This window comes from Cyclopterus lumpus, chromosome 7 (genome assembly GCF_009769545.1).
Source record: "Cyclopterus lumpus isolate fCycLum1 chromosome 7, fCycLum1.pri, whole genome shotgun sequence".
Taxonomy (NCBI): Eukaryota; Metazoa; Chordata; class Actinopteri; order Perciformes; family Cyclopteridae; genus Cyclopterus; species Cyclopterus lumpus.
In genome coordinates this window covers 21958790-21986466 of record NC_046972.1, presented here as the reverse complement: position 1 = coordinate 21986466, position 27677 = coordinate 21958790, and the positions used below count along the sequence as shown (strand labels likewise).

Below are 27677 nucleotides of genomic sequence, written 5' to 3'. Positions count from 1 at the left end.
GTGGCTGCGAATCTGAATGAGCTTTTTATTTATTTTTTTCTCCGCCTCCACTCTGTGAGTAAGACGAAGATGTGGACGCCGTTGTCCTCCGATGATTCATTGTTACAATTACAGCAATTTGTCCTAATCATCGATCATCGAGTAAATATCCATCATGTACTTCCAGATTTATTCATTTTTTTGCGATTGTGATGGATTTTGGGGGACGTGACGTCTTCAGATCGTACCGAGAACAAAAGTTAAGTAATTTTTTGTCTGACGTCTAACTTCCACAGAGTTGTTTGTTTGGTGAGGTGTGAAGAAAAAAAACAACTCGCACCAACCGCACCCAGGCAATGAAACCGTGTGTGTGTGTGTGTGTGTGTGTGTGTGTGTGTACAGAGTACTAATTGTGTAAAAAATGGCAGGAAACCGTTTCCACCACTTCCTTTCCAGTAAAGGAGAAGTATCGCTCCACTGAAGAGTACAAAAGAAGTTTCAGAATGGCCTGCGTGGGCGTCGCTGCAGATGCAACGCGAGTGTTTTCTAAACCCGAAACGAAAACAACAAAAAAAACGTGAAAATAAAATTGTATTTCATGTGATGTGATCCAATGTGACTGGCCGGAGGAAGGGCCTATCGGTAACTATATCTGCTGTACGGTAGAGTCGGCCATCTTTAACCAGCTGATGACGTCATCGTCAACTCGTCTGACCTCGTTAGGTCGGTGGTTCCCAAACCTTTATGCCCTCTTCGTCGTGAAACAGAAGGCTTCTCGTCTCACCCCCCCTCATGGGTCGCACATCGTCCTTAAGCACGCTTAGATTTGCGGAATTTGAGTCAGGAATATGTTGTGAAACTATGTCCATGTATTTTTCTACAGCCTGTGAGATTGACCTTGCACACCTCTGGAGGCTACTAAACCTCCAGGATGGGACCCGCTGCTCTGAGCCAAACGGGCCTCTCTCTCTTAGCATTACTCTCGGGTATTCAGTCATGGTTTTAGAGGCGGTGCTGGCACTACATAAAAAGTCCAGGGTTAACATCGATATTCTCATGAATCATCTTCGAGGGACCAATGACACACACCGCACCGGCCCGGTTGCACAGGAGACGCCGGTTTCGGTGGCTGAAGAGGACTTAATGAAGTGGAGAGGAGCCGTATTTGAGAGGCAGGTGGTGGTGATTCGTCCTTTTTCCCACTTTCCCCCCCCAAATAGGTAGGTCAGCTCGGTGGTGCATTCAGAGGTTTGGGAATGCAGAATGCAAATGTTTCTAGGCCACACACACACACACACACACACACACACACACACACACATACACAGCTGGTAAGAGGCTTACGCTCCGGTGGCATATGACGGCTCTCCCATTAAAACCATTCAGCTTTAAAATGTTCTGCTTGTTGTTTTTTTTTTTGTTGTTGCAACTGTTTTCCAATATGTTCAGGAAGCCTCGAGGCCGACAATGTTCCACTGCAACGTTGCTAGAAGCAGCCCGTCAATGGCAGACGGGAGGTGAAAGCAAAAAAAATAAAAGGTTGTTAGCCAACGAAAAAAAAAACCCCTAAAAATTGTAGTGTTGAGAAAAGGAAAACGCAGACGCCTGTTCTAGATGTGCAGCATGTAGTCAGCAGTTTGCTCTCCGTCTCTGCACCGCCGCTCACAGCTCCAACAGACACACACCGGCCTCCCCATTTATCATTTTTTGACACTCGTGGTGTTGACTCGCTAAAACAAAGAAGTTACGGTTCACGCGGACCATCAATAGCTGTCCTCTCTCTGTTCTTTTTACCCCCTGTAAAAAATGCACATCAATAAGTTCAAGTCCACGAGACGTGGGGGGGGGGGGGGGGGGGGGGATGAAACTGAATTAAATCAAGATGCGGGGGGGAAAGAAATGGACTCGAGGCAACTGCGGCAGCTTTTATACACCCTCTCCACGCGCGCTTTTATGTACACACGCACATATCTGGGAGCTGAAATCAGCCATAATTCAAGTAGCCAACCCTTTCAGTAAATCAGGTCCCATAATTCTTCTTTCCTTTTCTTAGTTTTGCCTTGTTGTGCTGCGTGCATACATTAATTACATCTGACGACTACACGCCCTGCATACTGTACAGGGGGATTCATATCTGAATTATTTGAGCAGCACATTTTTCTTTCTGTGAAACTGATCACAAGCAACGGATGACTTGTCTTCTGACATATAGAAACAGCAGTAATGAGACGAGGAAGCGTACAGTGATCTGAGAGTTTCAGTGCTGTTCCCGTGGCGACAGCTGTGCCGCTAGACACAGTGTACTTGACTTCATGTCCTACAGTTGCTGCAGACCTACGCTACATGCATACAGCTATATGGTCCGGCAGTTTGAATCCATATGAAAGATGGATTGCCATAACATTTGGTCCACACAGTCATATTCAGAAAACATTAGCATTTTTGCAAAACTATAGAGCTGCCACCATGGTGAACATGTGGGGAGAAACGCTAACGTGCTGATGTTTACGTACCAAAGTACCAAAGTACAGCTGCACAGTGGCGCTAGCATGCTTGAAGACACGTAGTCCTCTTTGTTTCTTAAATTAATATTTTTTCTTTCTTTCTGTATTTCGCTATTAAAAGGCGCAAAGTGCAAAGAGTCAGGTTCAAATACTGAATATCAAACTGAAGTGAACATGAAATTAAAGGAGCAGTGTGTAGAGTCCAGTGCCATCTAGTGGTGAAGTGGCAGATTGCATCCAATTTAACCTCCGCTGACTCCGCCCTTTCCAAGCGTGGCTCAGAACTACGGTGGCCTATAAGTAACATAAAAACACAAACGGCATTCTACTACTACTATAACTACTACTATTACTACTACCATTACTACTACTACTACTACTACTCCTACTTACTACTACTACTACTATAACTACTACTATTACTACTACTACTATTACTACTACCATTACTACTACTACTACTACTACTCCTACTTACTACTACTACTACTATAACTACTACTATTACTACTACTACTATTACTACTACCATTACTACTACTACTACTACTACTCCTACTTACTACTACTACTACTATAACTACTACTACTACTACTATAACTACTACCATTACTACTACTACTACTACTACTACTCCTACTTACTACTACTACTATAACTACTACTATTACTACTACTACTATTACTACTACCATTACTACTACTACTACTACTCCTACTTACTACTACTACTACTATAACTACTACTACTACTACTACTACTAAAACTACTACCATTACTACTACTACTACTACTACTACTACTCCTCCTACTTACTACTACTACTACTATAACTACTACTACTACTACTACTACTACTACTATAACTACTACTATAACTACTACCATTACTACTACTACTACTACTACTACTATAACTACTACCATTACTACTACTACTACTACTACTACTACTCCTACTTACTACTACTACTACTATAACTACTACTATTACTACTACTACTATTACTACTACCATTACTACTACTACTACTACTACTACTCCTACTTACTACTACTACTACTATAACTACTACTACTACTACTACTATAACTACTACCATTACTACTACTACTACTACTACTACTACTCCTACTTACTACTACTACTACTATAACTACTACTACTACTACTACTAAAACTACTACCATTACTACTACTACTACTACTACTCCTACTTACTACTACTACTACTATAACTACTACTACTACTACTACTATAACTACTACCATTACTACTACTACTACTACTACTACTACTACACCTACTTACTACTACTACTATAACTACTACTACTACTATAACTACTACCATTACTACTACTATAACTACTACTACTACTACTACTACTACTACTACTACTATAACTACTACCATTACTACTACTACTACTACTACTACTACTACTACTCCTACTTACTACTACTACTACTATAACTACTACTACTACTACTACTACTATAACTACTACTATTACTACTACCATTACTACTACTACTACTACTACTCCTACTTACTACTACTACTACTATAACTACTACTACTACTATAACTACTACCATTACTACTACTACTACTACTACTCCTACTTACTACTACTACTCCTACTCCTACTACTACTATAACTACTACTATTACTACTACCATTACTACTACTACTCCTACTTACTACTACTACTACTACTACTATAACTACTACTACTACTACTACTACTACTATAACTACTACTATAACTACTACTACTACTACAATTACTACTACTACTACTACTACTACTACTACTATAACTACTACTATTACTACTACCATTACTACTACTACTCCTACTTACTACTTACTACTACTACTACTATAACTACTACTACTACTACTACTATAACTACTACTACTATTACTACTACCATTACTACTACTACTACTATTACTCCTACTTACTACTACTACTATAATTACTACTACTACTACTCCTACTTACTACTACTACTATAACTACTACTACTACTACTCCTACTTACTACTACTACTACTAATACTACTATAACTACTACTACTACTACTCCTACTTACTACTACTACTAATACTACTACTACTACTAATACTACTATAACTACCACTACTACTACTCCTACTACTACTTCTCCTAATACTCCTCCTACTACTACTCCCACTACTACTCTGACTACTACTACTACTCCCACTACTACTACTATAACTACTACTCTGACTACTACTACTACTACTACTCCCACTACTACTACTACTACTACTATAACTACTACTCTGACTACTACTACTATAACTACTCTGACTACTACCAGAAGAGAACACTATGTAGATATAAACGGCCCGATCTAAGCGAAAGAAAACAACAGTTCTTCAGGTGATTATACACTAATAAAAACATAGTTCTGCATATTATATTCCCCCTAAATCCTACACACTGTCCCTTTAAAAGGGATGCGAACAAAAACTAGTCTAGTAACCCTAAATGACTCATTTGCACACATATAGTACACGCCACGTGTTCCCTAATCCTCTTAAGCATATTAAATCAAATATCCGTTATTTCATACGTGGTTTTTGTGAGCGACATCCAACGCAAGATCAGTGGCTGCAGGGAATGAGCATCAATTTATGCTCCTTCCCTTAATCTTGGAGAAAAGAAGAATATGGGTAGTGTGTGTGTGTGTGTGTGTGACACAGAGCCTCATGACACGTGAAGATCTTGTTGGACAGCGCGTACTGAACGAATCACAACGTCTTGTTTATTGATGATATGCTTGACTGCTTTTCCACTGTGCACAAATCCATGTTTTAAAAAAAAAAAAAAAAAACACTCACTGCTGCTCACGTACAGTACGACAAGAATGAAGCCCGGGGCATCAAAAGAGGGGCGGGGGGGGGGGGGGGGGGGGCAAGATCAGATGCAGAGCACGGTACATAAATATGAGTGAGTTTACATGCACGAAGAGATCCGACGACCAGTTCCTTTTTTTTGCTTGAAGGCTGGGGGTGGGGGGGGGGCAAGGTAGAATTAACAGCTTTTACAGTACAGTACTTTGTTTCCATCACATCACCAACATGAGAGAAGCAGGAAGACGGTCGCTATCCTAAGAAAGAGAGAGAGAGAAGTATAATGGAAATGATTTATTAAGCATGTGTACAAGTGGAGATATCGGAGGGCCCGAGCCTGCAGGGTCAGGACTGAGGCCACTTGATCCCATTCTGGCTGCGTACTCTCATCTGGAAGGGGGGGGTGGGAGGTCTTATTACCTTTATAGATGAGAGAAGTATGAAGGGAGGGTCTGTAAGATGGGAGCATCAAGTGGCCAGCCACAAGGGTATACACATCTTTGTTTTTTTGCTTTTTTAATTTAAAATGTCTTTTTATTCTCCTTACATTGCACTATAGTATACATACTGTACAATACCCACTGAACCGCCACCGTGTCCCCCGGCAGGAGGGAAGGGAACAGAGAGGTGGCGCAGGTTTCTTAGACTAACATTCAATACTTAATAAACAGGGAGGGAGGGGGCATCGCGCACACACACACACACACGCACACACACACGCACACGCACACGCACACGCACACGCACACGCACGCGAATGGAACGACAGACGAATAAGATTTAATGCTTCACAACACAGTCGCATAATGTACAAGAAACTTCATCTTTTTGAACAAAAAAAAAAAACAGAAAAAAATTAAAAACAGGAACCTTCTTCAGCTATATTACAAATAAAACGTGTTAGTCCTCTCCGGCGTTTAAAAACAAAAAAAAAAACACACTAAAATATCCCAACCACGCATACATACAGTGGCGTTGGTGGCTTGATAGCATCGTCCTTTTGTGGGGGGCGGGGGGGAGGGGGAAATAAAGAGAGAAGAGGAGGAGCTGTGTGCTCACGAGGAGACGATTGAAGTGGCATAGGAAGGATTGAGTGGAAAAATAAAATAAAAAAAATAAACAAAAAGTGCCAAGGTAAAGTGAATTCAAGTAATTGTGTGCTCTATAAACACGGGAGAAGGAGGGAGGGGTAGGCGGGTAAGGGGGGGGGGGAAGGGGGGGGGGAGGCCGAGTCCTGTGGCTCCAACATGGCCACTACTGGCTCTTCCTGTGTTCGGTCAGACTCGTCGACGCGTCCGCCGGCGTTTCCCCGCGGGCCGCCCTGGAGAGGACGTCCACCCACTTGGCCTGGAGCTCTGCGTCTGGGGCACTTAGGAGCAAAGTCTGCTGGGTGTGGCTGAGGCGGAAGGCGTGTTTGACCTCGGCCTTCTCGCCCCCCGACGACGGCGGCGGCGTCACGGCGGCGCCCACTTCGAACCCGGGGAGAGGCAGCGCCCTCGCGCCCTTGGAGTCCTGCAGAAATGGGTACAAATAAATGAGTCGAACCAGGGGAGACATCGTGGGTTTCTCTCGGACGCAGCGAGTGACAGCGCATGTACAATAAACCCTAAACCCGCTCTCGCTCCCTTCCCCTGCTTTCTTTCTGTATAATCAGGAAATGCTCCCATTAATCCTAATCTTTGGAATGGCAGCTTTCTGCGCTGGGATTGGGATATTAGTCTTGGAAATGAACCCGGGAGGGGGGGGGGGGGGGGAAGAGAGGCTTTTAACAGGCTGACTTCCCTTCTGTTTTCATCCGCTATGAATGACAGAGAATCAAAGTCTTTAGCAGAAAAAAAAAGCCTCCCGAACACGATTGCTCTGGGAATCATTTTCGTTCTGAGCAGTCGTGTAAACCGCTCGTGAAACGCATCTCCTTGGCACTTCTACAGCGACACGCGCAGCCAAGGCTCCAAGGCTCCAAGGAAACCACTTCAGGACCCACAGACAAGAGTTTGGAGTCTGCAGGGTGCAAACGGAGGAGGAGCGCCGGCTATACCTGGAGGTCAGATCCAGGACAACCAAATCCTCCTGGCTCAAATCGACAGACAGAGCACAGACGACCTGGCGCGGGATTGGATAGGTCGGACTTACACGTGCACGCCGACACTCCCGTGCAGGCGCCACACTGGACAGATGTTTATACAAGAGACATGTGGGGAGGGGGGGGGGGGGGACTTGTGTGCAAGGTTTATTGTCCTTTATTTATATCATGTTTCACTTTAGAAGGGAGACTTCGTGTAATGTAAACTACGTATTGTGAGTGACGACTATTGTGAATAAATAGATGAAATACTTGAATGATAAATGATCCCTAAATCTGATGAAAAGGCGGAATACTTTGTAATGAACAGCATTGTGTGTGTGTGTGTGTGTGTGTGTGTGTGTGTGTGTGTGTGTGTGTCTCACCTGTCCACTGCTCTGCAAGTACAGCACCAGTGGCTCAGCCTTGGTGACAGCCACCCACATCTTGGACCAGCTCTTCCCTTTCTCCTGCACTTGAAGGTGGCCACAGAGCAGGCAGTTCTCCCCCGTTAGAGACGTCTGTCTCTACAGAGAGGACAGAGAAGCACTCATAAATAAATGTATATATATATAGTTTATCATTATTGATTTGAATGAACTTGGTATTTTGGAGATTTGAACTTGATGAGCAACTGACAGCGCAGGTCTTATCGGCATTACGAAACAACAATGTAGGACACAGTGAGATTTCCCCCCCCCCATGTCTAATCCTTGCACGACATACAGCTCCCCCATGTGGTGGCTAATCTCACTGCAGGTGGTTCTCGTCACGGAAAATACATTACATTACATTTAGCCAACGCTTTTATCCAAAGAGACTTACAACCATGTTACATTCATATGCCGTAGACACGGCTACAGGGAACAATTCAGGGTTAAGCGTCTTGCTCAAGGACACATCGACTAGGGCGGGGATTGAACCCCCAACCCCTTGCTTGAAAGACGGACCTGCTAACCACTGGAAACAACATCAACAGCCCAAATAAACTAGAATGGGAGGAACGCGGCATGGTTGTGACCGCTGTAGACAGACGGGCGAAGCCGCTGGACTGTGGAGTCAGCGGAGACGACTGGTCCTCCATAAGCTGAGATCTCTTTATGATATTAGTCATCAAAGAGGGATTAGTTGATCTTTCAATGTGACAGTGTGTTAATTCACAAACACACGTGTACTGCAAGTGTATGTATGCAAGTGTATGTATGCATGTGTGTGTGTGTGTGTGTGTGTGTGTGTGTGTGTTCAATGAGTTCAGTCCACACAGTGACTTAAGTATTCTAGATGGTGCAGAGGCCTCGTTGTTGCCCTGGTCCACTTGATCAAACTGATCCTTTGTCGGTTGCTGTGCTGGGAGACACGGCTCCGACTGGACTGGCGTGAATCACCGCTCTGCTCACACGCTGCCAAATGTGTTGTTCTTCTTTGTTGTTGTTGTTGTTTGTCTCACCTCAGGCACAGCTTTCCTTTTCTGTTCGCTGACGCCGAGAGTCTCCAGGCTGACGCTGGCTTCGAAACACTCCGGGCACACGCGGCTCGTTTTGTTGTCCAAGGTCTTTGAACACTTTGCACAGATGGCCTGGAGAGAGAGAGAGAGAGAGAGAAAGAGAAAGAGAGAGAGAGAGAGAGAGAGACCATTTACTTCTCCACCCTTTCATTTCTACACCCCGCCCCAAACAAGGTCCCCGTCTGTGCTCACCGCTCCACAGGACTTGCAATGGTGTTTGCGCTTGGTGAAATTGAAGCTCTCGTTGCAGCCTTTACACGTTTGCTTCTCTTTCTCCTTTTTCCTGGAACTCTTCTGGAAAACATGCATATGTATAAAGAAAAAAAAGAAAAAGAAGAAGAAAGCATGTGTCAAACGTCTTCAGTCTGTTCAGCTTCTGCACCGCTGGAGAATGTCCTGGTCGTCTGTTTCTGCTTTCTATTAACAGAGACGACCCCGTCTGCTACAGACAACGAGGTGGAGGTCAGACGGAGGTGTCAGAAAGGCTGTCGGCTGGTTATTATAAATGCACTGTGGCCCAGGGGAGGGGTGGGGTGAGGGGTGGGGTGGGGGTGGGGGGGGGGGGGGTCGTTTATCATCCAAGTATATAGTTTTTATTAAAAATAAGGCACCTCTAAAAAAGGAGAGACGCACTGTACACAAACAGTTAACCCACACAGGTGTTTTCACTTAATGAGCCTGATTAGGCCTCTGCACAAGCTGCAACCAGTCGAATTTACTTGAGGGGGGGAGGGGCAGGAAATAGAGAGGGAAGATGACTGGCAGGGGGGGGGGGGCCCAGGGACCCACATAATTATTGCCTCGGATTATCCCTGTTTAAGAGTACCATGTTTCTGAAATGAGATCCCTAGAAGCGCCAACTTGTTTATATAATTTATTAATCTAATAACACACTGTGTAAACCAGTACTATTAATATGAATCTTTTATTATGCGTTTTCTTTTGTCGTATTGTATCTTACCCTCTCATGCAGTCTTTCCCCGTCTGAGTCGATGGATGTGTTGCACCAGGGACCCTGAAGAGACAACAACACAACACAACAACACGGTGAGCACCAGCAGCTCCTGCCTGCAGTAAGCCGTCTCCGCCACCAGGTGTCAGTGTGGACCTTCTGAATCAAGCCCTCTGGCCAGTGTCAAGTTACACTTGGGCCTGAGTCCAAACTCCAGTCAGGCCCAAAGTGGGTCAAAACAGATCCATAAGAGTTGTGTATACACTCTGACTCGGGCCTTCCCTATTAGGTCATGAGAGAGTTCTGGAAGAGGAGACTCGGAGACGCTAAGCGCGTGCGACTGTCACGCACGGGAAAGAAAGAAGAGCTTCTTTTACACGACTACATCCGTAGATGGGAGCTCTGCTCAGGGCACACAAAAGGACCGGACTGTGACGAACTGGTTTTGGTGTACCGTGAGTCACGGCCCAGGATGACCCCGCTAAGTGACTGATCGATGACCTTACGGTGACTCAGGGGGTGGTCATCTTCCCGGGAGAAGGAGCTGTTGAACGCTTTATTGAACGTCTCGCTGTTCTGCTTGTGCCTTTCGATGGTGGCCAGGATCACCTGAGGTTTAGAGGACAGGAGGAGGGGTTATTGATCAGGCACGTATGCATTTTGACTGCATTCATTCTCCTGCGTACTCGTGTGTGTGTGTGTGTGTGTGTGTGTGTGTGTGCGTGTGTCTGTGTAGGACTGCAGCACGATGTGAAAGTGTCTGATGTTCTGCATCCTACAGACTCTGTTACCGAGTCTGAGAGGTGAAAAAGGAGAAGAAGAAAAGGTCAGAATCCAGAGATGTGCCCCTTCTTGTAGTGCGTAAATACCTTTTAATTCGTCTCCATCTAAAACCTTTTAAGCAGACATTCCACTGTCCATTGCTTTTACGAATGCTCCCTTTAATTATTGCATCTCACTTTCTCTCTTTCTCTCACACACTCACTCACTCTCACACACACCTCCCCCCTCTGTAATAATACGCCCACGCCCCTCTCCCCGGCCTGCAAAGTGTTTTAATCAGCTTTACTCCTGCTCTATAATGTGCTGAATGAGCATTAATGAGGGGCTTTTATAAAAGAATATAATTTCCTAACACACTGAATGAGTGTTGGGAGGAAATCTCTTTTGCTAATTCCCATTCGCCGATAAAGCAGAACAGCGTGTGTGAGAGACAGGGAGTGTGTGTGTGTGTGTGAGAGTGAGAGTGAGAGTGAGAGTGTGTGTGTGTGTGTGTGTGTGCATAATGTGTGACACTTGCCTGAATCCAATCTTCTTTCTCCTCAGCTGTCCTGCAGAGCAAATAAAAGATCACCAGGTTGCTTCATTTTAACACACCATTGCAGGCAATGAACTGGCTTATTCTGGTCAAATATTCACTTCAAATATTGCATGAAATTAATTAAATAAATGAATTAATAATCACAACCTGAACCAGCTTTGTGTCTGCGAAGCTGGTTCGTGAGTAAAAGAGCCAGCAGCCGTTTAAAAGGGTCATTCAGGAGCTAGCTAGTTAGCTAGTTAGAACCAGCCACAAGCTAGCTAGCTAACTAGCTAGCTTGTGGCTGGTTGGTGACCCTGCACGTGATTGGCTGAGGAGGTGACCGGTGACCCTGCACGTGATTGGCTGAGGAGGTGACTTGGTGACGACAACGAGCACGGTCATGAAAAGGGACGTTGTGAAATAGAAGTCAAATTACAAAATAAAAATGTTACGTTAATTTAAAGTTTCCCTGTGAAAAAAATACCTCTTTTTTTTTTTAATAGTATTTTTTGTGAAGATATAGTCTATATACTAGACATACATATTAAGGTTAACTCTGTCTGTTTAAGTTCACATGTGTTAACAATATTTATAATATTTAGAAGGAAGATTAATTTATAGCTTAATTAATTTATTTATAGGATTTTCACATAATGCATCATTTATTTTTCCATAGGGGTTTTCCATAGGATCAAACTGCATTTCATATAGAAACAGCCCATTCCAAAGGGCTGGTTCTCCTCCTGGCGGTTGATGTCTTTACCTCGCTTGCAGCTCCAGCGATCGCTGCTTGCCGATGATGGCGAACGTGTGAGGAAGGTTCTGCTTCACGTTCTCCTGCACCTGAGGTCAAGAAACGGAGGAAAATGAGATCCGAAAAATGAGATCTGCATAAGACAGCTAAAAAGAATGAGAAAGCAGAACCTCACCTCCATTCCGGCGATGTCGATCCGCTCTCTGACGCTGAACTTCTGCCCCATCAGCCGGAGTTTCGGCACGCAGTAAAGCACCATATTGTTGAACTGGAGACAGAGCATGCGGTGAATGAGCAGTGCAGATAAACGAGGCTCACGTGAAACAAAGAGCCTCCGGCGGTCCGACGTCTCTCAACACTTCAGTCCTCTCACCAAGTAGAGGTATCGGTCTTGTGCTGTTCCGTTTTTGGCTGACATCTTCTTGATATGACCCTCTTTGATGAGCTCGTTGGCCGGGTTAACGATGTCCTCCTCTCCTCCGAGCCTCTCGTAAACCTCCAGCAGCTTGTGCATCTTCTCCTGAAAACACCGGGCGACGAGAGGATGAGGAGAGAGAGAGAGAGAGAGAGTGAAAAGACAGAAAAAGGGGGTTTATTTTTCTTCTCGGGGGAAGACTTTCATTAGGTTTTTTCCAGCGAGGCAGGAAAGCAGGTGTTATGTTTCCTTTATTGATTCAACACATTTGTCTGTCTCGAGTTGTTTATTTTTTTTTTTTTAAAAGGATATTTAAAAAATGCGAGTGACATAACCAGGCAGAGCAAAGAGAGATGAAGAGCGTTAAAAAAAAAAAAAAAAAAAGCCAGGCTTCCGCAAGCTGTGAAACCCGAGGCAGGAAATGGCAACTTCCTGTCTGCACTAATTCAACTCGCTCAGACGAACACTTGCAATGTTGCCGACCGACAGCACAGCATCAGCAACTCTTTGAGTAACACGCCGCCTGCTTGTTTTTTTACAACACTCAACGAGACAGGGGGAAGCGTGTTGAAAGGACTTTAGAAAGAGACGACGACAACAAGAAGGAGACAAAGAAGTGCAGTGTTGAGTTCAAGCCTTACCATTTTCCTGATTGCTGCATTGGAATGGTGAGCTGCAGTCGAGATGAGCTCCAGTGCCTCTGAAACCAGCGTTAACGCACATACGTTAGCATAAAACACAGAATAAATGAGATCACGGTAATATGTTTATTGCTCAGTGAAAAATAAAGAGGTCCCTGGAGCCTATGTTCTATACGTTTAACAGGATCAAAAGGCTATTTAACATGCACAGTCTTCCCATAAAACACAGGCGCATGCATTAAGCTGGCTTTTGGCCAGCGGCGAGCCCCCCCGTCAGCGCCCGAGTCCGCCGTCTTAATCAAGGCCTACGTAAACAGAAGAGACAAGACGGGCTGCGGGGGAAACGACGCCCGAACGTCTGGGATGAAGTGCTTTTCAGCCGGTGGAGTGGATGAGAGGAAAAAAAACCCTCCTCCACAGACTGAACCGACATCACTGTGTGTGTGTGTGTGTGTGTGTGTGTGTGTGGGTGTGTGGGGGGGTTAACACTCAGGTAAATGGAAACGCGCATGTTTCAGGACATCGGATCACGTGAAATGGAATTTTAAGAGCGACGCGTTGAGCCGACGTGAAGTGTGTAATCCGCCAGAAGAAACTACACGCAGAGCATCATCACGTCTCCGCGATGGATGGACGGGTCAAGCAAACGGGGACTTTCACCCAGGAGACGGCGGTTCGAGTTCCCTGTCAGCGTTGACTTATTATTTTTTTGGTACTTTTGTTGCAAAACGTACGTTAAAAAACGGACACGTTGTCGTCCCCGTCTGGCTACACCATCAAATCCGGGAAGTGAAGCCAATGCTTTAAAAAGTGCCTCGAGCTCGTCTCATGACTGCAACCCTTTTTCCACAATGTGTTTTCACTTTCGTTGGAAGTTAATTTGTAACCGTTTTGGTCACCTAGAGATCATTTAGTGTTCGGTTGAACTGAGCTTCACCCTCTTCCCTCTTCCCCCCCCCCCCACCCTTATGCATCACAGAGGAATCATGGAAACAATGAATCACAGCACCATGTGGACTACATCTCCTCAACTGGCTCCTCAACAAGGTGAACGAGGAGCAGCGAGGGTGAGACGTGTTCACAGACAACAAGGTGAAATGAACCTTTGGGTCCTCATGACCGCCTTATATATATATATATATATATATATTTATATATTATATACAAATTAAATGTGCACAGGTGAAGCGGAGGTAAAGACAGGATGACGGGCAGAAAGAAAACTGAAACTCTGCAAGTCGTGAGCGAGTCGTGTGGGTCATCGGGTCAAGTGTCTCACTCTCTGCGTCTTTCCGGTCCAGAGCGTCCTCGGGCAGCTTCTTCAGGTAGTCTCTGAGCAGCAGCTCGTAGCGAGGGATCCGTTGGACCGGCTCCAGCATGTGGTGCTGCAACGTCAGGTTCCCACACACGTCCTGTTTCTGTCGGTTTCCGAAAAACGCACACAAAAAAAACAAGAGATTTGAAAGAGGAAAAAAAAAGAAGAAGAAAAAGTATTTTTTTATTTTTTTTACATGCATGAGCAAATTAAATATACTGCTAATTAAAAGGCGACCTGTATATTCTGGACGACGCTCTTGAACTGCGAGGACCGCTGCGTCCAGGTGTTGACCAGGTCCATGGCTCGGTCAAAGTTCTTCACATATTCTCCGTACATCTTCATGAACGGAGCCAGTTTCTGGAGGATGTCTCCGATGCGAGGGTTGGAGTCCCTACGGGGCGCAATTAATACAAAGTCACAAATATTACGGCTTTTCTTCCAAAAACATCGCAATTTTGATATTTTTTTCTTCTTTTTTTGTATACAGTTCTCTGGGTTTACATTTAAAACTGGAGTTTGGAAAAATACACAATTTTTGTAATATAGTGGCGTTCGTATGTAAACTATTTAATTTAGAGTAATCATATGAACAAATATTTTCACTAAAAGCGTCACATTTCAGCTCGTTATTTACGTTGGCATCACATTCGGTTGGTTATCTTGGCTTCGTGAACAGCTGACTCGGCGCGTCCCACGGGGTTTTACTTGTTTACGTCAGGTTTATAGATTAAAAAGCTGCAGCTCGGCAGATAAGTGAGGTTAAAGGTCGGCTTCGTCCGAGCCATTCGGCATTGATTCACGAGCACGGATCTACAATTATTGAGACCAATAAAAAGTCGCGATCGCCACGGAGATAAGACAGGAAGCGGTGGTGATGTCACCGAAGGCTGAAAGCACACCGTCGGGGGAATTCCACAACTTTATCCTTCTTATGAACTTTCTTCCTTGAGGTGCACATTTATTGATGACTTCAATGAGTTCTAGACAATAATGTGGGGAACCATAATGCAACGGGGGATTTCTCTCCACGCAGCTCTCTGGAGGAGTCATCGGTGGCCGATGTTGGCACAACAACACACACACTAGGGGGTGTGTGTGTGTGTGTGTGTGGGGGGGTGGGGGGGGGGGGGTGAAGGCCCTGCTACACAAATTAAGTTAAATCCTCACCATTCTCCAGTGATGCGCGTCTTGAGCTCCGGCAGCAGGAACTTGTCGTGGAAGCAGTAGATGGAGGAGATGTTGGAGAAGATTCCTGTGATCACGTCCTGAGGGATTCCAGTCTCTGTGAGCTTAGTGCAAAATACCTGCAGGGGAAAATAAACAACACATGAAGACACGCAAATAAAACGTATATGTTTACAAACACTCTCGTGCAACCGTTTCCCCCAAAAACTCAAAATCTGTAAACATAGACAGAGAAGTCTCCGTGTCGTTAATCCACGTAAAAAACATATTAATTTTTTTCTCCAGCTTTGGCTCCTTGAGTTTGACCAGCAGCCATTTTTTTTATTATTTAGCTTTCATGGCGAAACAGATGTTTTATTGACATATTTAAAACAGAATTTCATAATTGCAGCCGATAATGCATCAGCGCCTGCAACTAACAATTATTTCTGCGATTCAGTTGTTCAGTCTAATCGTCACACACAAGACACTTAAATAATAAGCAATAATAATAGTAATTAAAAAGACAATAATTATATAACATTACGTAAAAGCCAGACTGAATCGTATGATTTAATCTAATTAAAAATCTAAATATTTTCAGCTCCTCTCAACGGCTCGGAGCACACTGTTTTAAAGCAGAAGAACCGGAGGACCATGAACTTTAAACCTTTCTGAGAGGCAGTGTGGTCTCCTTTTGGGCCCTGATGATGTCACAGTGATGTCATGCGGGTTATCGCTGCTTGTTGTCATCTCTGGATTATGGCCACAAAAATAAAATAACTATCTCAGCCTCCGTTAAGTCTCACAACTTTATTCAAGCGCAGAACAAAATGACATGAAAAACCAATTCAAACGATTAATTTCCCAACTGATAAAATCTAATGATGTTCAGCATGAAGATGCCTCGTAAACGCCTGCGATGAGTTGCTCCACCCGTCGCCTCCCGCTTCCCTGTCATCCAAAGATAATTAGCACCACCGTTTCCATGGAAACAAAGGTGGTGCTAAGACAAAAACAGGAAGCGAACTGCGAGGCTTCTCTGGCCTCAATAGTAAATTCTCCACAACTGTTCTGTGAGAGGGCGACGGTTCATCTCTGCACCTCATGAACCGAGCAAAAGAGGAAGAGGACTCAACCGCCGCGAGCGAACTCTTATCACAAACACATACTGTATATATATATATATATATATATATATATATATATATATATATATATATATATATATATATTTACATATATATATAAATCTGTATATCTCTCTCTATATATATACATAGTTTTAAATATATACATATATATATATATATATATATATATATATATATATATACATAGTTTTAAATATATACATATATATATATATATGTATATATTTTCTGTCTCTATTTATATATATAAAAAAATATATATATTTAAAAAAAAAAAATAAAAAAAAAAAAATATATATATATATATATATATATATATAAATTGTTATCAATGACAGTCAATTTTATTTATTTGTTTTTTTGACTTGAATTTGATGTCAACTAATGCTTTAAAAAGTTGTTATGGGCATTATTGACTATTTCCTGATAAACAAATGACTCATTAAACAAATGAAATATATATATTTATATCTTTCTTATAAGGAAACATCTTTAATCCACAGGATTTAAATACAAGTGAAAGAGGGCAGTGTGAGAACATCACACACACACACACACACACACGGTCACTGCTCCGTGTAATCCAGTCAACAGAGGAAGGGGTTGTTGTCCAGTGGATCACTCTTAATCCAGCTCAGCCCTGATCTCAATCACTAAGACCGCTGGAAACATTTAGGAGATTGAAATTTGGACCGAAAACCCGGCGAGTCACACTCTCAAAACACACGGCAACGGGGGAAAGAGGCGGCGCTCACCTGGTCGAGGAGGTTGAGTCGCTTGACGTAGGCCTCTTCAGTGTGGAGAAGCTCTTTGGCGATGTTCAGGAGATTCTGGGTCTCTGAGCACTGAGAGGGGGGACAGACACACACCATGAACACTCCATAATATTACTAATATTAAGGGAATCAAGGCAGACGGGTCACAAAAACTTTATTTAAACAAAATGCACATCACAAGACAATGATGTCTACGTTTATGTGACTAAATTACAAGACTTATGCTGTCTAAACTATTTTAAACACATTCATAAACTATCTTCAGTCTTTGTAATATAATACTATAGTTATACTTTAGTACAGTATAACTTTAGTATAACTACAGTACAGCAGTGAGGACGAACCTGTGTTGAAATAAAGGTTAGAAAATGGTTTCTTATACTATTGTATATGCTTTAAAAACGCTTTTCATCTTAAAAAACCTTTGTTGAAACCACAAAGCCCCACAACCCAACGCACAACCCCCCCAAACACTGTGGCTATGAACCATGATGGTTTTGGGGTACCCTGGCACCACATCCGCCTCGGTCCTTCAGGGTTCCATATGAAACACAATGGAGCATAAGTGGGTTCTCTCGGTAGAACCCTCTGGCTGGGGGGGGGGGGTTCTCTTGAAATAGAGGTTGATGACATCAGGTTCATCCCTCAAATGAAATGAAACTAACTGCTGACGTCATTTGTCAGTTCACAACCGGTGCATTACTCCATCGAGTCATTCAGCGCAACCATGCGTCTCTGTGATGACAAACAACAACAACAACAACAACAACACAGCTCCAAGGTGTAGAGAAATGAGCTACAGCGTATCGGGCTTTGTCCACACGCACACTATAATACGTTTTGTTGTTTTTAAACGTGGGTTTCTTGACAATAAAGACACATTTAAGGCCTCAGCAGACTTATCCGCTTAATAATTACGTGGCGTTCACAGAGATATTTTAGTTTCGCCCGCGTCTGAAACTGATGTTATTAGCTGAGGTGGTGAAAACTGAACATCTGTCTCTTTTCTCTCATCACGATTCGATGACATGTGAGGTTTAAACGTGAGAACGCACATCTTCACGTACAAAAACAAAACATTGCGACAATGCGGGTTGCGCAACTGCAGTTTTCTATGCAAACAACAACAAAAAAGAGAGAGAGAAAGAGAGAGAGAGAAAAAAAGAAGAAGGTTGCAGCCTCTGAACCTCCTGCAAAACAACTCACAGCCCACATCCTCCGTGACAGCGCTGTCACTGCATGGCCGACAACGCCACACCTGTGCAGTGAAACAAACGCACCCTTCAGAAGGCCGCGGGGGGGGTGGGGGCGGGGCTTTGGGTGTGTTTTACAGAGAAATATCTTATATATATATATATATATGTAAATCTACTCAAAAAGACTGTACCCTGATGCTTTTATATCAGGAACTGCGTGTCTCCAAACCATTTTAGGCCACGAAGAATACGATGTGCACGTCTCAAGGTATCAGTGTTGTTTATGATCAATAGTCAAACTGAAGGACAAGAGAAAAAAGTGAAACTTGAGCTCAGCAGATACCCGTCTCTGGACTCTTTTTATCTAAGCGGGCCGTCACGAGCTCCCGTTACAGCTGTTGGGCAGGTATTCATCCCTTTATGCTGCTTTTAGATACGAGTCAGTCCCTCGTGACCTTCCGGGATCGGGGGGCTGCAACGGCGTCTAACGTTTCATGCAGAAGGCAAGTCTTTGAAACTGTTCAGCCGGGCTGACATAATAATAGATAATAATAGGCACGAGCTGCTTTTTTCTTCTTCTGCCACGACTTGAAAGGACCGCCTGACTGTCTGAGACGAAAGCTTTTGTGAACTCACTCGATTCAAAAGAGGCCTCAAAAAAAAGAAAATCATGATGTAACACGATAAAAAACGTAAAAAGTTTTTTTTTTTTTTAAAGTGTACCGGAATAAGCGAGAGACACAACACGATGAGCGCCTGAGAGGCGTTTAAAATGATGTTCGTTCAGGTTTACTCACTTTGTGCGCCTCCGAGTGTGCGTCCGTCAGATACCCGGCCTGCGTGTCCGTGAGAGAGTGTATCTCCCCGCTGCTCCCCTCGTCCAAGTCGCTGTCCTCGTCCTGCGTCGAGTCTCGCTTGTTGCCCAGGGCGACGCAGCAGGACACGCTCTCCGTCTCCGTGACGCTGTCGTAGTGGTCCTCCTCGTCGATGGCGTCCTCGTTGGGGAACGCCTCCCCCTCCGCCGCGCAGGACGGGCTGTCGATGCCGCTGTCCCGGTTGGGAATCTTCCCGTTCTGCTCCGAGGGGTCCGGATTGTCCAGGAGCTCGCGGGAGGAGGAGGAGGAGCCTTCCACGTCGCCGAGGCAACCGACGCCGTGCGCGACGCCGCAGTCGTCCAGCGGGGCGTCGTCCGAGCCGTCGATGTGCACGGAGGCCGGCCGGGAGAGTTCGGACGCCCCCGCCGCGTGAGTCCGTTCGGGGGCGCCAAGTGCAAGTGTGTCCACGGCGGCGGGGTCTCCTGCGACCTTCGCCGTGGGTTCCTGGCCGCAGGAGGAAGTGATGTCGGACGCGGTGTCCATTCTCAGACACAAGTGCAGCTGGGACCGCGGGAGCACCCCCAGGATGGGAACCCTATGGGGACAAGAAACAAAACGCCCGTCACGCCTGCTTCTCCATCGTACACCGACACAGAAACCAGAAACCATCGCAGAGCTGCAGGTGTGATTCCCGAAAGGCCTCACCTTGAATTCTCGAACCTCTCGATGAGCAGCCCCACCTTCTGGGCCTCTTTCTGCGGCTGCGCTGCGACGCCGGGCTTCGGTTTCGGCGGAGGAGGGGGTGCGGGAAGGGGCCGCGAGGGCGGCGGCGGGATCCTCTTGGGTTTCTTGTCTTGCCCGAGGGCGAGCAGGTGCGACGGTTTAGGGGGCACTGCGGAAGTCCAGAGGAGGCGAGGGAAGCGGAGCGAGAGAGAAGAAGAAGAAGAAGAAGAAGAAGAAGAAGAAGCGTGAGGCTGCAGACATTGACAGAAACCGGTCAGGTGACGCGAATAAATCCGAGTGAGAAAACCTCCATGGCTGAATTCATGTGTTGTTGTTGTTGTTGTTGTTTCCTCATAATAAAAAAAACAAAAAGAAGAAGAAGAAAGAAAAAAAAGACTGGATCAAACAGTCCGAGATAGAAACAGACTGGTAGCGGTGCAGAGCGAGACCGACAGTGAGCTTCAGCTCGTCTGCCAACTTCCTGATTTCAGAACAGGATGCTGAGATGAATGTGTGCGTAACGCGCTTCCAGTTATAGATTGCAAAATGCACGCTCATGCTCGCTCGTGCTCACTCGTGCATGCTCGTGCACGCTCATGCACGCTACGGGCTGCAGGAGTTCTCTGGCTAGTCGGCGTATTTGCATGCAATTTGTTTTCCAGAAACCAGGACATGGATGTGATACCGTTGTTATGTCGAGCACTTCCTAGAAAAAAAGAAAAGGTCTTTCTACTGAGAATAAAAGGTGAAGTTGTTCACGCGGTCCTTTTTTGTCACATAACTGAGCGGTTACACATGATATGATTAGATTCCTTTACTTTAGGGTGCATTATTATCATGGTATTACATTTCGATAAGAGGTATTTCCAACTTCATTTTTAAAAAGGCTATTTATATTACTGTTAGTTCACTAGACGTGACGGGGATCATTCTTTTATGTGTAAGGCGACTTGAACATTGCTTTTTATACATCTGTAAAAACAAAATGTAGCACATTTAAACATAAATAGCGATTTCCTGAATTGTTATCTATTATTATTATTTAAATAACAGCAAATTGGGAACAATAAATCTTCAAAATTAAGAGGAATTACTCTTCAAGTCTTTTATTATTCAGCACCAAATGGGTCAAAACAGGAATGAAAATCCAAGTATATAACGTATATGTTTTTGAATAGTTTTTGAATAGTTGTGGTGATGCTCGACAACGTTGCTCATATATAGCGTTTCTTAAAAAGCGACCTGAACGCCGGCGGCTCTTTCAGAGGTGACCCTCCTGAGCCGTGTGAGTGACAGAGTGAGGTCAGACCGCCGACACCCACCGCGTTACAGAAGGAGAGAATAAAATGACGTGCTCAGTAGCGAGAGGTTTTGAATCTCGCTCCGCGGCAATGTCAAAAAACGTGGCCTTGAAAAAAAAAGAAGATGGGGGAGAAGGAGGAGAGAGGGGGGTTCAGGAGGTCACCTTGTGGTTTCTGTGCGGCTGGCGGTCTGGGCGAGGTGGAGGGCTGGGGCCGGGGTTTGATGGCGGGCCTGTCGTGACATTGTCTGGGAGTCGGACCTTTCTTCGCCAGCCGTGGAGAGCACAGGTAGTCCACCGATCCGCACTGGTACTGCAGAGAGGAGGCGGGGAGGTCTGGAGGAGGAAAAAAAAAAGGAAAAAAAAGAGTTCAACGTCAGGTATCGATTCCCACGTAATGAGATTCATCGGGAAACGCACGCGATCCCTCCCCCACCCCCCCTCCCCCTCCCCAAGGTGAACGACCTTGAGCCCCAGTGTGCGTTTCAGGACAGAGAGCAGCGGGACCAGAGGAGCTCTACGGGCATCGATCCTGACACCGGGCCCGAGGCAGCGAGACAGTGAGCTGCACATCGGTTCCTCTCTGACAGGCCCCCCTCCGTATCTGATCCGGCTTCATCTAATCTTCTCCGCTCTGCAAACAGAGCGAGAGAGACTCTGATCGTGTCCCTTTTTTTTTGGATCCTTTTCTGTCTTTTGAAGAACCTGGACTGGATATAGTTTAATCTTCTTTTTTTTTTTTTACATCTAAAAATACTCAAGACACAGATTTCAAGTAAAAAAGACCAAAACCTGCAATAAGCGATCGTCTGCAGGAACACGCGGGGCATGACAACATTGTTATGGCTGACGGTTGTTTCCAGCGGTCAATAACAGTGAAGCTTGAGTAAAGTCACGTGTGTTTTCTCTCTGGGTCTATTTTCAGCCCGTGTTGATTTACGCCACCAGGACCGGTGCATTCAGGGATGAACTGAAAATAAACCACGGTGCCCCAAATGTTTATGGTAATAAAAAAGGAGCCTCTGGACAACAAAAGGAGCTGCTGTGTGTTCGCCGAAGAGGAACAATCTAAATCTATGTCGGGCTTTCCTCCTGTGATGATGATGAAAAATAGAAATAATAGAAATAACGAGTTGCCAATTATTAATATTCAATTTCCAACCAGAAGCGTTTTGGATAAACTACGGTGGCCTTTGGGGTAATGTAAAAAAAAAAAAAAAAAAGAGAAAAAGATGGACTGTGTTTGGTTTTGTCCATTCTGGGCCACCGTAGAAACAATGGCGGACTGTGATGAAGAGGACCCGCCCACTGTGTAGCTATGAAGGGCTCAATCTGAGAGAACAAATAAAGATTCTTTGTTTCAGGGGCGATTATACACTGATGAAAACGTCTTTTAAAGGAATTATTCTGGGATGAAATCATGTATCGAGGAATCGTGAAACGCCAATAACGAGCCCATACTAACCCAAACTTCTCTGAAAATATGATTATTTTTGCATTAAAGTTCTTAAATTAAACAGAAAATACTCAAAAATTGCATAATTTACAAAACCAGTGTGGTTATTTCATCTAGAATGACCAGAAAAACATTCTCTATCGCGATATGACATCGTTATCGAGATATGAAATGACTCGTATCGTGATAGAGGAATTCGGCCCCTAACTGTACCTTTAAATCCAGAGAGACAAATGCAAGGTGGAGGTTATAATAGCTGCAGATACACGTCCAGCCAAGGGGAAAGAAAAACCCAGCTTTTGCCACAATAAAATGCTCTTTTGTGAGCGTTTGTGTGCGTGTGCGCTCGTGCACGAGCTCCAGAAGCACACATTGTGGATGCGGCGCCAGCTTTTTAATCTGACGCGTCCGTCCTTTAGAAAGCAAGCGACGTTGCCCAGTAGATTATGTTGATGAGTATGCAAACTACGGCCACGCATGTCCGTTCCTCCAGGCCTCGTGGATTCGTTCTAGTCACCACGACTCACTCTCTCAACTGGATTACCGCCCCCCCCCCCCAATACCCCGAAATCGCAGCGATCCCCCACAAGAGCCTCGGCACACATTTAATTTGGTGTTTTTCAGCCGTGCTGCAGGGCGGTGGAAGAGGAGAAATCAGTCAGTAATGAGTCCTGTTACGCTGTCAGGGCCCCATGTGGCTCACACAAACACACACACACACACACACACACGCACAAGCTTTCCCACCATCTTTGCACCACTGCGGAATAAGGGTGTTGGGGGAGTGGGGGATATGAGGCTCCGAGACAAGTCTCAACACTGGAGATGAAAATGATAAAATGTGAAATTGTGTTTTCCCCCCACGGTTATGAGCACAAATCCTCCACTCCTGCAGGTTTTATAGCCACAGTCTGCCTGCCCTTGAATTCTGTCCCGACCCACAGCCCCCCCCCCCCCCCCCCCCCCCCCCCATCGCCGAGGCTTCTGCTAATACCGTCTCTAAATCAGAGATGGCTCCGGGGTCGAGTCAGAGGAAACGCTCCTCTTGTGATCAAGTGCGCAATCGGGCAGTAAAAGCCAAAACGACGGCCTGGTGGAGAATTCCTGGTGGTAAAAGAAAAAAGGAGGAGGGGGGGGGGGGGGGTCGCTCCTGGGAAAAACAAACACCCGTTGGAAGACGTATAGATGCCGGTGCCTATAGAAACCTGGCGTAGCCATGGTTACCCAGAGGGCAAAAACCCCGGCCCTCATGTGAAACTGCCCGACACCAAACAAGACACATAGCCGGGAGAGGAGCCGTCACTCACACGGAGAGGGGGGGGGGGGGGGTCCTTTTATTAAAAAAATGGCAGGAAATACACGGCGAGTAATAAATAGACGGACAGGTGAGTTTAATCTCTCTGATCATGAAGAAGGTAAACCGGGGTAAAGCTGACAATAACGCAGAATGGGAAGAAAGAGTCGTGCAGTAATTACCGTGCCTCCAGCCGTTGGCTTCCACACATCCAAAGTCCAAAGAGCGAGTGAACGGAAAAATCACACACACACACACACACACACACACACACACACACGCACGACCCGGCAGTCGATACCGAAAGAAACCCTGCCCTCCCAGTTCAGCCCAGTGCGCCTGTGCAACCGGGGACTAGCCTGAGCTTTTGTGGCAAAACAAAACACACGCACACACCTTGAAAACACTACTTCAAAGCTAAGTCACAAACACACACACACACACACACACACACACACACCGACACACACACACACACACACACACACACACACACATTCAGCTAGCCATTTCCCCGTTGTGTTTGAGAAGCTGCACCTGTCTGTTCACCTGCCAAACCTGATCCAGGTTCCTCCTCCCGCAGACCAAGTGACGTGTGTGTGTGCATGAGTGAGTGTGTGTGTGTGTGTGTCAGTCGACGTGGAGGCCCAATCGATCCCAGCGGGCTCTCCACAGCGTTTAGCTCGTTTGAAGCTCAGGGAGCCGGGCGCGCTAATTGATTTTGGACTCTGGAGGGGGACGAGATTAATGTTGTAATTGTGTAATTTTCTTTTAAAAAGAAAAAAAGGCCTTTGTGGGAACACACAGGAGAACACTGATCCCCGACTTCATTACTTCCCTTTCGCTCGGCTCTCCGGCTGCTGAGATACGGTTGAATGAGACAATTACAAGAATTACACGTCGGAGGGCATCGTCGCCGTGACGACCAATTCCCCCCCCCAAGCCGTAACTATTCCTGCCATTATTAGCCACCGAAAACATCCCTTAAATTAGGAAACCATGGTGACAAATAACCCGTCTAACTCGCCCCGAAGAACCAACAACAGGCCGGAGAGCACGGGGAACATGTTTGGGGTGCAAAGGCTGCTAAGAAATGATGATAACAATATAATAATAATAAAAACTAGCACAGTTATAAGCCAACAGGGACTACTATTTACATTTGAAAGAGGAAACTCGCATTATTCTTTTTCCAATGTCATCCGACCTGCTACAACCTTATAATGAAAATACTCTCTTATTGACTCTTTTTGACGGCAATAGCATCTATTTTGGGAAAATCAATTTTCCAGGACAACAACAAAAAGACTTTCCAGGGCGTCTGACCATTTTGTACCTAATTTTCCATGTTTTTTTTTTTTTTTACCATAACTGGAAAAACTGTTTTCCAGGTTGTTGTTTTTTTTTCCGGGGGGGGGGACGCGTCGGGAACGCTGGAAAAAGCACAAGGTGACGGGAGGGACACCTGACGGATGTCACCTCTAATGTCGCCACCCAACACAGCAGTGTGTCTGCATCTAGCAGCGCGATACGAGTGCCAATCCTGCATCTGAGTTTCAGTGCAAATGCCCCCCCAAAAATAATATTTTCCCTCCACATTAGAGACAAGACATTCAAATCCAACCTCAGGACCAATTGTGTTTAACTTTCCATCAAATGATGCTGGACGCACTAAACCAAGATGGCGACGCGTGAGATGAATTCACACGAGCGCCGCCGCCGCACAAGATTCCCTAACTGAGGATGAAGATTATATATATTTTTTTTTAAATCCGGAACTGATCAAAGAATAAGTAAGATATGAATAAAAAGATCGGCGTTGGCGTATAAATGTTTGATAGCCCAAGTTAATATGAATGGATTCCCTCGATGAATGAACAAGATCGCCTCCGATGTTGACTTTTTAAAAGTGTGCGCTCATAATGAAAAAACTGTGCTGCATATGAAAATCAAGCGCTCCCCAAAAGCAAACAGACAGAAACCAGGAGGCAAAACTTCCCTGAATGCTGTTCCGGGTAGAAGATTAATATCTCGTATATCATTGTGCAAGTCGCAGAGCAGATATGGCAACATCCCAAATTCTTTTTACAATTATTATGCAAAAGCAGTTCTCTGTGAAAAGTGCATAACAAATCTATTTCTGTCTCAAAGCATTCTGCAAATTGGGCAATATTTGAAGGATTACAAAATATAACCTATTTCTTCAACACAAAGGGTACTTTATTCACGACGTGCGTCACAGTTTGCATAACTTCACACTTCACTTGTTTTAATTTTCCTTAAAACTCCCGAGAGACACACAGACTCAAACTCGGGCTGGCTGTCAGTCAGTCGTCAGCCCTGAGGCGACCCCCCCCCCCCACCCCCACCTCAAGAGTCATTTATTACCCATCATCCCTCGAGTACAGTCCTCTCACTGTCTGGGAGACGGATCACTCAGACTCAGCAGAGTCTCTCCAGTCAATCAGGTCTCCGACCCGCAAACCCGACCCCTGTCTGACTGAGACTGACAACCTCTCTGTCGTCGCTTCAACCCCTCCCCCACCCCCCCCCCACCCCACCCCCCCACCCCGATTCCCGAAAAACGCCATCGAAGCCACGATCAATACTTGAAATCAGGCTTTTTGCTTGCTGTGGGAGGAAGAGGAGAAATGAAGTCCTTTAACTTCTGAACACGTCGGCCGTGACTCGATGTTATTGGGCGTCCCGCGAAATAATTGTATATGCTATCCACGTAATAATGAACGGTGAATGGGTCCAACTAACACTTGACCTTTGACCCAGGGAGCCCGCCGATTGTTCCCCACGTGAAACAAGTGTAACGGGGTCGCACTTCGGGCAACGAAGACTGAAGGTTATTTTAAAAAGGAGACTCCTACAAAACAAATGTCTTTTATTGAATACTTATATATCTGTAGTACACCTTTGAGCCACACGAGGGAGCCTGAATTTCCATATAGTTCTGATAATTGTCGCCTACTTGTGATTATAAATCTGTGATGAAAGGCAAGCTCGCATTCTGCTTGTTTGTACTGATGACAGGGAATGAAAAGAAGGAGATAAGCATGCTAACGTCACCTGAACGCATCCGATCGCTCTCATTTTGTATTTAACGCGTGTTTTCAACAACACAACGTTGCGATGCGTCTTTTCAACAGGGCCGCTGGACCCGTTGGAGGTAGTAATACAAGGCGATGGGAAAATGGTCAGAAAGGCTCCTCCCTCTTCTCGTGATTTGTAGGCGTGGCCTGTCGTGAATTGGGTCGTCGAGATTTGTCATTTTGTTTAAAAAAAAGAAAAAAAGAAGGTCCCCGAAATAAAAACTGTGTGTGTGTGTGTGTATCTGTGGGGGGGGGTGGGGGGGGGGGGGGGGGGGGGGGGGGGGGGGGGGGGGGGGGGGGGGGGGGGGGGGGGGGGGGGGGGGGGGGGGGGGGGGGGGGGGGGGGGGGGGGGGGGGGGGGGGGGGGGG

The 27677-nt window shown here is 45.3% G+C and overlaps 1 protein-coding gene across 1 annotated transcript in view; it reads right to left on the bottom strand.

Moving 5' to 3' along the window:
• Positions 1-6579: 6579 nt before the first annotated feature.
• Positions 6580-27677, bottom strand: part of fgd (faciogenital dysplasia) — a 22103-nt gene continuing 1005 nt past the window's right edge. The window contains exons 2-20 of the mRNA XM_034538084.1: positions 24391-24547; positions 21624-21794; positions 20141-20327; positions 19418-20030; positions 17404-17493; positions 15498-15634; positions 14565-14721; positions 14292-14430; positions 13013-13071; positions 12330-12476; positions 12132-12224; positions 11966-12045; positions 11200-11230; positions 10401-10508; positions 9909-9962; positions 9140-9241; positions 8891-9019; positions 7830-7970; positions 6580-6893 (exon numbers count right to left, since the gene is read on the bottom strand). Of these exons, the coding sequence (XP_034393975.1) occupies positions 6636-6893; positions 7830-7970; positions 8891-9019; positions 9140-9241; positions 9909-9962; positions 10401-10508; positions 11200-11230; positions 11966-12045; positions 12132-12224; positions 12330-12476; positions 13013-13071; positions 14292-14430; positions 14565-14721; positions 15498-15634; positions 17404-17493; positions 19418-20030; positions 20141-20327; positions 21624-21794; positions 24391-24547 (2853 nt within the window). The 3' untranslated portion in view covers positions 6580-6635. The remainder of the gene's footprint in view (positions 6894-7829; positions 7971-8890; positions 9020-9139; positions 9242-9908; positions 9963-10400; positions 10509-11199; positions 11231-11965; positions 12046-12131; positions 12225-12329; positions 12477-13012; positions 13072-14291; positions 14431-14564; positions 14722-15497; positions 15635-17403; positions 17494-19417; positions 20031-20140; positions 20328-21623; positions 21795-24390; positions 24548-27677) is intronic.